This window comes from Lytechinus variegatus, chromosome 4, assembly GCF_018143015.1.
Source record: "Lytechinus variegatus isolate NC3 chromosome 4, Lvar_3.0, whole genome shotgun sequence".
Taxonomy (NCBI): domain Eukaryota; kingdom Metazoa; phylum Echinodermata; class Echinoidea; order Temnopleuroida; family Toxopneustidae; genus Lytechinus; species Lytechinus variegatus.
Genome location: NC_054743.1, coordinates 15,888,269 through 15,901,209, shown reverse-complemented (window position 1 = coordinate 15,901,209; position 12,941 = coordinate 15,888,269). Strand labels below are relative to the sequence as shown.

The 12,941-nt window shown below is 36.2% G+C and overlaps 1 protein-coding gene across 1 annotated transcript; it reads right to left on the bottom strand.

The window, feature by feature from the left end:
* Positions 1 to 241: 241 nt before the first annotated feature.
* Positions 242 to 12,617, bottom strand: LOC121413495 (ATP synthase subunit O, mitochondrial-like). Its single transcript, XM_041606320.1, has 7 exons — positions 12,542 to 12,617; positions 7,797 to 7,841; positions 6,928 to 7,038; positions 5,634 to 5,706; positions 5,036 to 5,208; positions 1,705 to 1,791; positions 242 to 905 (listed from the first exon to the last, which is right to left on the bottom strand). Exons 1-7 carry the CDS (start codon positions 12,566 to 12,568, stop codon positions 792 to 794), a joined length of 630 nt encoding a protein of 209 aa, XP_041462254.1. The 5' UTR covers positions 12,569 to 12,617; the 3' UTR covers positions 242 to 791.
* Positions 12,618 to 12,941: the final 324 nt, after the last annotated feature.

Here is a 12,941-nt window from a genome sequence, read left to right as displayed (position 1 = left end):
TTTGAATATAAAAGCAGATGACAAACAATTGATGGTATGGATTTAACAAACTTGTTTATAGATCAAACATCAGGGTTCACCAAGCACAAATGCAGTTATTGTCCTGACAAAAATGTCATAAGATACTGTGCAAGACTTTGAGGCTATAGGTCAAAAGATGGTCATAACAAAGAATTGTAACGTTTTTCTGAGAATTATCCTACACTGAAACTACCTTAAAACCAATAAAAAGAAACGATATACTTGTCAAATTTTCATTGTATTTATTACATTCTCTATTCAAAGATACACAAATATATGGTCAAATTCCAGCAAAGCTCTGAAAATTCCACATCGCATCAGAGTGGCAAAGTGTTTTCAATGGCATAAATACATCTCAAATAACACTCATAGTGATCAGCAAGGGATTATTAAAAAGAAGTTTGTATGTGAATACATACTAATGAAAGTAATACATGTATAGTATACATGGGTCTTCTGGGTTTGAACAAGTATCTTTCTTGTAAGATATACATGGATATTTTGGTTTAAACAATTATTTTTCTTATTGATAATGGTCCATGTGACTTGGAACTGGGTGATTTAAAGAATGGGTTTCAAGTAAATTTATCATACCAAGGATGTATATATGAACACATCATACAGTTCCCAATTTGCTCGGAGTTTCCCATTAAACCATGAAGTACAACTTCTGCCCCAAGCAAAGTCACCCTCACAATGTGTAACTGGAATACACACTTCATCACTATAAATTCTCTAATATTCATTTACAAGGGTTCGAAGGTCAAAGGTTATGCTGCTTCCTTGATGAGGTTTGTGAGGTTCCTGACCTTTGATGCGGTAGACATGTCAACGTACTTATCGCCGACCTCCACGATCATACCTCCGATCAGTGCTGGGTCAACCTGGGAACGAAAGAAAATAACGATGAACAGGCATTAGTGTGAGACATTATGGCCCGTATTCTGAAGTCGGGTTTAACTTAAGGTTTAAAGTTGTGATGGAGAGCCAATTGGAGCACAAATCCCTTACAGTACACATTCAATTTATTAACTCATTTGACACACAAATTGTTCATAATTGTCTGGGAATGAGAACTGAAGTATTTTTCTTTGTTATGAAAACAAAATGAAACAAAATAGTACACATAAAAAATATACAATATAAACAAAATTTTGAATTTTTGGCTCCCCATAAGTTTAGTACAGAGTTAGACCAATATGACTAGTCGCGCCAGTTCCAGAATCCCAGACTCAGGCATATAGTCCACAATAGAATTGGATCAATGCTAGAATTTAATTTGAGAGTATACTTGGTTTCTGTTGCCTATGTTTTATCTCTCACATAAAGGTCCAATGTTGAGCTCAATAAAGGAATAATTTGAAAATGGGAAAAGGCAATTTAGAAAAGATGACAGGATAAATACATTGAGACTGGGGTAAAGTAAAAAGTTCTACAAAGTGGAGTAGGAATGAAAATTATGAATTAATCAAGCTACTCATTGTGGTACTACGACTAGAAAGTAAACTCTGTTCCTAAGGGTACATACGGTTGAATCTGCCTCAGCCAAACCAATTGGGACTAAAAAAATCTTGACTGAGGCAAAATTCAACTAAGGGACACATTCTGAGCATAATCTGGTCAGAAAAACTGCTTTGACTTAGGCAATTATAATATGGAAGGTCAACTTAATATAGTACTTACATTGAGGTTGAGCTGCAATGATTCACCCTTCTTGACAAAAGCCTTGAGAGCTTCTTGAACCTGCTTCTGTTGACTAGAATCCAAAGCCTGCAGTGAATAGGGAAGATATATTCACAAATCAATTAACTCATTGAACCTATAAAATATGATAGGGAGTGTTGGGGCTGTGTTAACTTGAATCTAAAGCGTTTAAGCCAGGGTGACCAGATTTCACAAAATGAAATACGGGACAATCGACAAAAAAAATCAACAAAGAAGGCTACACAGTGTTACACCTGTGAACAATTATAAAGAATTGGAAGGGATCGAGGCCGTGAACGAAATAATGAAAGAACGAAATTAAGGGGAAAATGAAGGAAAATTTTAAAAAGAATATAAAGAAAATTAGAATAAAAGGATGAAAGAAAGAATAAAAGAGAAAAAAGTTTCCGTCATTCTTTGAATTGAAGAAAGGAATGGAAGAAAAATACATGCGTTAAAGACAAAATAAAGGAGAAAGAAAAAAAAGTAAGAAAAAGGAGGAGGAAAGAAAGAATGAAGGAAAGAAAAATGTTTCCTTCATTCTTTGAAAGAAAGAAGGAAAACAGTAAGGGAGGAGGGAAGGAAGGAAGAAATTCAGGGAGGGGGAGAGAAAGAGTAAGGGAAAGAATTAGAAGGAAAAATAAAATAAAGAATGAAAGAAAGGAGGAAAGAGGGAGGAAGAATGAAGCCTACGAAGGGAGTGAAAACATAATGGAAGAAGAGAAAAAATTAAAAGAAAAAGGACAGGAAGGGAGGGGGAGAAGAAAAAAGTTTAAAGAAAGAAAGAATGAAGTAAATAAAATAGGGAAATTTGATAAAGAAGACGGGTAATAAAAGGAGGAAAGAAAGAAAAATGAACACAGAGAGAGAAAGGATCAGGAAATTGACAAATAGGAAATAAAGATAGATGGAACAAAAAAACGGGCAAGCAGGAAGGATAGAAGGATGAAGAAAGAATGATAGAAAAGAAAGAAAAGGAATCTGAGAACCCATAATATAATTATACAAATTTCCCGCCGATTTTGTGATTATTTTGGCATGTTTGGTGGAGAGAATCTGCTCCGATCCTACATGCCTAGCTAGTACAGCTTGCCACACAGTGGCAGGAGGCCAGTTCGTTTGCGATGTACTGGGTTAGCAAGAAAATCACCGCAGAACTTGCAAAAGTTTATTTCGATTTTATTGTTGTCTCTGCTTCGTCATCTGTTGGTTATTTTGAAAATTCGTCACTTTTAAATACATTTTGTTCAATATTCTGAAATACGGGACAATTAGGCGTCCCGGGGAGGGTTTGTCGGGACGCCGGGACAAAGAAGCAAAATACGGGACAATCCTGGGAAATACGGGACGTCTGGTCACCCTGGTTTAAGCCCGCAATTAATAGGGAAGATATATTCACCAATCAATTACTGTAAAAGTGGAATTTTTCGCGTATTTCGCGGCAAGATCGGCGAGCGCGAATTTAAAAACACGTGAATTTATGAACTCTATTTTAATGCAAGTTTTGAACCGCGTGTATCGTTGTGGCAAAGAGATTGCATAATTTGACCTTAAGAGGGCGGCATTTAGTTTTTGAGAAGACGTTGGGTGATCACCCATGTTTGTTGATTGATCCCATGCACTTTGAATAGCCGTAATCCCCGAGTCTTTACCCGGTGCTGGGCTGTCCATACCAGGCCAGCATCTACATGTAGCAGCGCCACCGTTTTGCCTTCCCCGATGTCCGCCCAGCAAAGAAAAGTTGCGCTAAATTTCACAAAAGCTCATGATTATATCAAGACAATGCTGAATTATGCCACCGTAGAGCTAGAATTATGATCATAAAATACAATTTTGTTGATGAAATTTTGATAAAACCATTCACAGATAGGCAAGAAGGAAGTGACTTTGTGATTGTAGAGTGTGCAGCGCGAAATTAAGAACCCGCGAATATGTTTTGAAGCCGCCAAGCGCAAAAATTAATCCCGCGAAAATAACAGCGTTTACAGTAACTTATTGAGCCTATGAAATATGATAGTAAGTGTTGGGGCTGTATTGACTCTAAACAAAAGCCTACATTGATTTGATTTGACTTTATTTTACATATTTCACAAGTACAAACAAAATTATGAAAACAATATCAGAAAACTTATGAGAATACAAATAAGACAAGGCATAACACGTAGAGTGAAATGAGATTTTAGGGTGATACAGCCAACAATCAATTAACTCATTGATTGTATTAACCCTGGGAGGGGACAAATGTTTGGAAATGACATCAACGCAAGTATTCATTAATCGTAAACAAGGAAAATATTTCCGAACAACATTCCTTGAAGCCAACAAATGATAGATTCCCATTCCAAGTTTTATGAGGGTTGTAGAGACTTAGTTTTCGAATCAGCCAACATGGAGACCGAGACTAATGGATTCTTTTCACTTGGGGTTCACTTGGCCGCCATGCAGCTGGTCGAATTTTCACATAATTAGTCACCATCATGGCTAAACCCACTTAGTCTTATAAGGTTGGTCTCATCATTTGGTGTAAATTCCACTTGGTGTAACATTAATTTATTATAATGCCTAGAGAATCCACTTTATCATTACTTAAAGGGTAAGTTCACACTGAAGAAAAATTTGTTGTAAAAATAGCAGAAAAAATAGTAAAAAATATTGGTGAAGGTTTGAGGAAAATCTGTTAAAGAGTAAGAAACAAGCAGCTGCCCCATGTGTTATGTAATATAAAATGCATGAATTTCAAATTTTGTATGGTTCCTGATGACTTAATTTTGTTTTCTATTCATGATCGGGTGTGAAATGATTTGTCTATTGATATACAAAGGGAACAATAAAAAATCATTTTCAATTTTCTGAGAAAATGACATTTCACTAATTTTTTACCATTCGCTATGTAGGATTGCTGCTCGCATATGACGTCACAAATCAAATAATTTAAATTCTAATAACTTTTTAATTACTTGATGAATTTTTCTCAAACCTTCGGCAATATTTTTTTATTATTTTTCGTGCTATTTTTACAATAAACTGTTTGTCAAGGTGAACTTCCCTTTAACAATTTATCAAATGAAGAATTGGTTCCTATACAGTTGATCTAATCATGCTGGTAGACCAAGTGGATATCAGATAAAATGGGTACAACCTAACTAGAAATTGGACAAAGCAATAAATGGACTAAATGTCAATTAGACCAAATGTTTGGTAGACAAATTGGTTATGGATGGACTAGGATTAGACAATATGGGATGTGACCAAACGGAAAGTAGACATAGTGGTTTGTAAGACCAAATGCCAATTCAAAATGATTACTCACCTTTGCCGTAGTGACATTGCAAACGATCTCTCCCCTGTGTGCAGCCATGATCTTTCTCCAAGCAACAAAGATATCCTTCACCTTGTTCAGACGTCCATTCTCTGCTAACATGCTGAAGAAGTTTACTGTGGAATCAGACATCTTCTCTCCCTTCAGTACATCAGATATAACACCTACAAAAGACAAACAAAAAACTATCTTTAGTTTTCCCAAAAAACTCTTTAGCCACTAACTTAAAAAATACTACAGTAGAGTCTGCATGAATCAACCTTCTCAATGATGCAATTTTTCAGACCAGCTTGAGCAAAGAATGTGTTAGTTACCTCTGCAAAGTTGAATTTGGCCCAAGTCAACATATTTCTGTAGTCACAAGAGATTTGACTACTTATGGCATACTCACCATTATCTTTACTCACATGTATCTTTACTTGAAATGCAAGTATTTTTCAGGGCTCTTTTTTAACACTTCTGGAAATTGCTCTGAATCCGTCTATTAATTGACCTTCACTTCAAAGAGTTTTTCATGAAATCATGGTTTGTCTGAAACTATGTTAGTTTAGTTTTAAGTCACTTCAAGCTTAATATAACACAGACTTACTGATTTTTGCCTTCTTGCTGATTGTAGGGTTGGTCATGAAGTCTGCCATAGCGGCACTCTTCTTCATTAGTGACTACAAATATCAAATAAACACAAAGAAATAAAGGTTAATGCTTACATTAATGAAGAGATTACATTTTACATACATGTACATGTAAGTCATGTTAAACAAAACATACCCAGTATCCTGCATATCCTGCATAAGCTGACTTTCCAATCGTTGAATAATTATCCAAGTCAGAGCATTCCCATCAGACCAATTAAAAAACAGTTAAGCTGTTGAAATCCTTCAATCGCACTGGCTGATAATAAATTGTGCATTTGTTATCAAATCTTTATGAAATGGGATCCACAATATGCCAAATACATGACTGTAGTATTTAGAGTAGCATAAAAAACAAATTTCTGTGATCCATGGTGATTCAACTTGGGCAGATTCACCTGTATTTTCATCTGATTCTTTGATTCATATACTAACAAACCAAACACTCATGAGTATCAAAACATGTATCCCTTCCCCTCCCTTTCAAAAATGAATTTAAACGGGAATCCAACCCAAATAAAAACTTGTTTTTATAAGAAAAAGAAAAATCAGACAAGTTGATAGGTGACAGTTTGAACAATATTGGACAAACAACAAGAAAGTTATGAATTTTTAAAAATTGTAAATATTGGTAATCTCTTTATTCATGGAGACTTCAAATTGGCCGCATATGGAATGGCATAGTGATGTAAGGCAAGGACTACTCTTCCATGTACTCCAATACATATTATTGCTAAAATGTCATTTTTCCCAAAAGTTTTATTTCAAATTATATTTTTCTTTCATGAGGACATAAAACAATATACTACCTGGATTATATTTAGATTACTGCCCCAGGGAAATTGGTACTTGGGAGAAAACCACAAATTCCTGATAATAAAGTACATGGCCTATGGGAAAGTTGTCCTTGCCCCTTGTCATAATTTACTAACCCTGTTGCCAATTTGAAATCTACATACTATTAGTGATCTCAATTTTAAAGCAGCTATAACTTTCTTATTGCTTGTCCGATTTCTTTCAAACTTTCACCATTCTGTTTAATTTATTTTTCTCCTTCCCAACACAACATTTTATGGCCAAGGCTGGATTCCCCTTTAAAATAACTAAATAAATGAGATAAATCTGATTTCATATATTAGATATAAATATGAAGTCACCTTCCGCACATGTGAAATTTTGATCAAATTTGGTTTTCATACACTACAAGTAACAAAAAGAAATTTTGAAAGGTATAAGTTTGGAATAACAAACCTCAACACTGCCTAAATCTTTATCAACTTGGTCCAGGGCTTTCTGTTTGCTTGCTGCTGAGTAGAGAGCAGTAGCATAGCGACCACCGAAGCCATACACCTGGATGGGTGGCTGTAGGAATAATGAATGAAAATATCCATGTTGATGCAATCACAAAGACTAATAATATATATCTAAGGGAATAATTTGACTTCTCAAATTCAATTAGCAATTCAGGCTGACTAGGAAGTATGGTAGTGGATCGTATTACCAAACACTTTTCATGAATTCAATCATATCAAACACATTATTCTCATAATATTCACCAAACTTTCACCGTACATACACAATTACCTACAACATATTAATATGTAAAAATTTCGCCAAAATGATATCCCTTTTACGATATCAAGTTCAAATCGGACCCCTCTTCGCATGTGAAATGTTTTGGTCACTTGAAAAAGGTATCGTATTACCGAACGTGTGTTTCCTATGGGAAAAGTTGAGAAAACAACAAAATCCCTGATGAGCTTTTTTTTGACCATATTTTATTATTTTTAGAATAACAAGACTTTGAATAAGTGTTTTTGACCATTTTTCGTCATCTTTCTATTCAAGTTCTCTTTGGAAGGATGTTGCAAAATTTTGAGTGTATTAAATTATTTTCTAATGCGTATGATGCGCGTGTTCGCAATACAAGGCCGGTCAGTAATACAATCACTCACTATACATGCGTTTCAACAAAGTTCTGTACATGTATCTACAGTCCTATGTAACAATGTATCTGAATCTAACTGAAGTGTATCGCAAACTATGTCATCATGAATTCTGATGATTTTTTTTATATTTATAGGAGGAGTGAGAGATGTCATAAGTCTCCATGAACTTACCTTCACCATTTGAGCACCCACTGATGAAGTGCTGAAATGACGAACCTGCAAAACAAAAGAAAGAAGATATACCACTGTTATTGTGAAGAAAGAAATTAAAATATACCCAGGAATCCATACATCAAAACTGCACTTTGTATCAAACAATCATTTCTTTTAACATTTCATAATAAATCAACTTGAATTTCTTATATTCTGATAAATACATACATGTACATGTAGTATGCTGAAAACCTCATCAAAATATCAAAACACCAAATAATAGGATGTACGTCTATGAATTTTTTAGATCCATGATCAATGTTATTTTTAGATTTAGAAAGAAATGATGCATGTCATGGATGACCGAGCTGTGCACTATTCAATATGATACTGTTGACTTTACTTTAAGCCCTGTGAAATCCAATGGCAGGAAACTGAAAGGGAAATCATTTTCCAGTGTATTCCATAATCCTAACCCCCTAGATCGCCAGCATCTGCAAGAATTTTGTTGGACACAACTATGACAACCAGTGGCAGTGCAAAAGCCCACCAGCACACATCGATAATGTGAGTGCAAATTTGTACCAATGGCATAAAGGTCTGGAAAACCACTTCCCACCAGCAGATGGTAAAATTATGCTTGCAAAAATATAATAATCTGTTTGCATGTTTTGGCAATATGATTATTAAAATCTAAATTTTTCTTTGTGAAATGATAGACCAAAAGTTAGCGAGGAGCAGCAAGAAAAATTTGACGATGGTTGCACCGAAATCATGCAATGTCAATGGGCCAAATCACTCTGGCAAATAATCAAAACACAGCATGGTTCAATTATCTGGCCGGTGATCGCCCAAAGGACTGCACAATTGTTTTTAACACTTATCTTTCCTAATGTTTAAATTACAAAGTTGTTTAATAAATAGTGGAAAGATTACTGAAAAGTTACAAAGAAGTTATAAGCAGGAACAGAAGTAAGCGAGAGCTGAATAACGTCCATGTACCGTGTGGAGCGTTGTGGCCCAGTGGATTAGTCTTTGGACTTTGAAACAGAGGGTCATGGGTTCGAATCCAGCCATGGCGTAATTTCCTTCAGCAAGAAACTGATCCACAATGTGCTGCACTCAACCCAGGTGAGGTAAATGGGTACCGGTAGGAAGTAATTCCTTAAGAAGCTGTGTGCGCTATGAACGCCTAGCTTAGCCGGGTAATATAGGAGCGCCTTAAGCACCTAACAAGGTGGATATGTGCACAATATAAATATCCTATATTATTATTATTATTATAAATTAGTGATCCTGAAATTAACACAAAACACAACTAACAAACAAATGCAGTAAGGAAATACAGAACAATCATAACATGCATACGATTGTATCTATATCAGTATTACTATTAGTTTTAGACTTTCTGCATTAAATGGATTTTAAATATTTTTTAAGCTTTGAAGAGTTTTGCACTGTTTAATATTTTGAGGGACTTATTCCAAATAATGATCTTGGAGTGAAATGTAAACATAAACTTGTTTTTAATCATTAAAAAATCAGATATCAATAGAAAAATTAGACACAGCAAGCTCCTCTGCTTTTGGCAGTGGGGCTCATCCATCCTGTTATAATAGCTTCGGGGCCATTCCAACTTAAACTATGCTGATCTTGATAGAATTTGGCAAACCTTAACTTGCGGATCAGATACATTGTAGGATTACGGGGAAAATGGCTTTTAAGTAATGGGAGTCAGCGAAAAATACTTAGCAGGAACAGAAGTAAGCGAGAGCTGAATAACGTCCATGTACCTTTAATGTTAGACAGCTTGCAGCCTTCTGTTTTGAGTAGTTTTTTTAACACTTTTTTTTTTTCTCCTCGTACATATCCTGAAGCTATCATTAGAGGACTTGCAATGCAAAATCCCTCCTTCGGGGCTCTTCAATTTTTGTCGTTAGTGAATAAAAATTTTGAAAATTAACGTGACCAAAAAGCAAATTAATATTCCCTCTTGGCATTAATTGCCAAAAAACGGGGAAAAATCAAGTTAAAAGGAACAAAGACGGTGACTTACCTCGGCTGTTGTGCAAATTCACTTCCCCGTTTTATCCGATCTGAAAGGTCAAGTCCACCTCAGAAAAATGTTGATTTGAATCAATAGGGAAAAATCAGACAAGCACAATGCTGAAATTTTTTTCAAAATCAGATGTAAAATAAGTTATGACATTTCAAAGTTTTGCTTATTTTTAACAAAATAGTTACATGAACGAGCCAGTTACATCCAAATGAGAGAGTCGATGATGTCACTCACTATTTCTTTTGTTTTTTATTGTTTGAATTATACAATATTTCAATTTTTACGAATTTGATGATTAGGACCTCCTTGCCTGAAGCACAAAATGTTAAAATAATGGAATTCCACGTGTTCAGGGAGGAATGAAACTTCATTTCACATGACAATGATGAGAAAATAAAAATATTTCATATTTCAAACAATAAAAAAACAAAAGCAATAGTGAGTGAGTGACATCATCGACTCTCTCATTTGGATGTAACTGGCTTGTTCATATAACTGTTTTGTTGAAAATAAGCGAAACTTTAAAATGCCATAACTTTCTTATTTTACATCCGATTTTGATGAAATTTTCAGTGTTATGCTTGTTGAATTTTTCTCTTTTTATTCAAATCAAGTTTTTGTTGGGGTGGACATAAACATATGGCCATTGAGTCCACTGTACAGATCGCGCTAACACTTCGGTCTCTGTATTTGGTGAGTAAAGCCAACGGAGTTCAGCTGAACAACAAACATAACAGAGACCGAAGCTTTTCGTCTACGCTAATGTCTGCAAAGACCAGGTCACTTTCATCCCATTCCATTCCCACGACTGCGAAGTGCACAGTGAACAATTGTGTACAACGGATAGTGGAGCGTGAAGGTAGCGGTCGTGTACATTTTTGCTTATTACATGACGTCATCCAGCCACTGCCGAGAACCAATTTATGAATGAAAATATAGTAAGCATGCGCAGTGCAAACCTTTTATTTCCCCACACAGAATTCCACCAAAACAAGTGTGCAATTCTCTATCACCTCGTACCAAAATCGACCTAGAATTTCACTTTCGCGTATTTTTTATGAATTATGAAAGGTATTCTCGGAGGATCTATTTTCTCACCGATACCGCACAGGTAAGCGAATTTCCATTTCTTCTTGCTTTTCCGTCAAAATCTTACGAATTAGCGTCTATATGTCATCGTGTTCGTTGGAATTTGTAGAGTCTATCGCAACGTGCACAAAGTCAATCGGCTTCCGGGTTTCAGAGTGTCGCGTGAATATGCATGAAATTGCAGAGTTTCGATAATTTTCGATCGATACCGGAGCGATCCGATCACGAACATAGACCTTTTACCGCGTACACATCGTGACCGGATATCGTTATCGCTATCGATACTTCCGCAAGCAGCCCGAAGGAATTATTTTTGGGACCACGTTAAATTAGACCACGTGATCATGACGTGATCTGATCTGCGCGATTGACCAATCAGCGGTCTTCGAATCGCTGTGCGGAGATGATCTATCCGTTGTACACAGTCTATGGACAATTGTTCGTTGTGAAGTGTGCCATTTACACACAGGTACTTCCCGCTCTCCACACCATTCAAATTTGTGTTTCTCATCGGGAAGATCATGCCGATGACATTGAGATTGAAGTAGATCGTTCCAATCGCGATATTTGGAAAAGCGGTGGGCATATTTTATTCACCTTGAATTTGATATGAGTACTATTTGCGAACAATTTCTGGTGGGGAATTTGCTCAAAAAGAGTCGAAGTCCGCCAACGGCCGGTGCGAAACTGCAGTGCATTTGATCAGAAAACTTTCATCTACCCACTCATTCAATGAACAAGGTTATAATATAACCTTGTTCTCAGTTATATCTCCATGTGTGACAAAATAAGGGTGGCAATGTTTGGCTTATTTTCTCTTTTTCTTTGGGGCAAATGCTTGATTTTTTTACACTGACAGCTTCCATTAGACCTGTTAATTCATACTGCTTGGCTCTTATTTAAATTTGATTCTTTATATCATTTATTCTTAATTAAAAATAGAGATAAAAAAATGAAAATTTTCTTGCCATATTACTTTCCACCAATAGAGGGCGTACACAAAAATATGCCCAAAATTCAAGTTTTTGAGCGCTCTGGTGAATACAAAAATTATTCCCACATTACTAATGATAAATGAATTGCAACTGTATGGAAATTAGTAATTTTGGTCACAAAAGTGATATTTTAATGAATTTTTAAAGTGTGTGCTCTATACAGCATTGGCATACCATAGTCCTACCTGTAGATTCTCCACAGGCCAGATGGTAGCAGTGAACAAGTGCATCTACCTTGCCATCGGGCGCCGATCTACTTATTTGATTTGTCTGTTCTGCAAGATGTGCCTGTCTGCCTGCCGTGTGCATGCAGCTAGCAAAAAGTGCTGCACTCATCTGGCCACAACAAGCCACACAGTCACATCCTACAAGCTACAGGCACAGCAACCTTCCCCAACTCAAGTGTACACGGACAGCACTGGCAGTGTGGCACTGCACTGCACTGGCCGCGATGGCCACTGCGACTGCCACTCGCCGAAAACAGATCACACTGTTCATATGATACACACTCATTTGCATGGGAAATATATCATTATTTACAAAAATCAATACTTTATCGTTTCCTTCCAAAATTAGATCAAAGATTACATAAATAAATGTCAAAAATAATCGTATCTTACCAAAGGTAGACATCTCCTGGCGGCCATGATGATTATTTTACTGGACAGCGGATAAACGAGAGAGGGCAGTGCATGATTTTGCATTCAAAAAATGAACTGATGATCGATTGAGCAGAGATTGCCTTTTTTTGAGGGGGGGGGGAATGGACATAAACATATACAACACTCTGCAAAATGGAATTTCGCAACCACTTGCGGATCCAGGGGGGGGGCACTTTCGGCCAATGCCCCTCCCCCTTTGAGAGCCATAATCAAAATTTGATCCTCTCCAGGGACCTGGGAACGATTTTTTTCAGTGGGGGTGCTGAAAGCTCTCTTCAACGGTGGGGGGCACAATTGAGTTTTCCATAATTACACACACACACATACATATATATATATGTATATATATATATATATA

What these genes read in the sequence shown, in the direction of transcription:
- LOC121413495 (XM_041606320.1), bottom strand. Translation starts at nt 12,568, where the DNA reads ATGGCCGCCAGGAGATGTCTACCTTTG. An exon ending in CCAGGAGATGTCTACCTTTG is followed by an intron (nt 7,842 to 12,541) that starts GTAAGATACGAT and finishes TTTGTTTTGCAG; the next exon opens with GTTCGTCATTTCAGCACTTC. An exon ending in AAGATTTAGGCAGTGTTGAG is followed by an intron (nt 5,707 to 6,927) that starts GTTTGTTATTCC and finishes TGATATTTGTAG; the next exon opens with TCACTAATGAAGAAGAGTGC.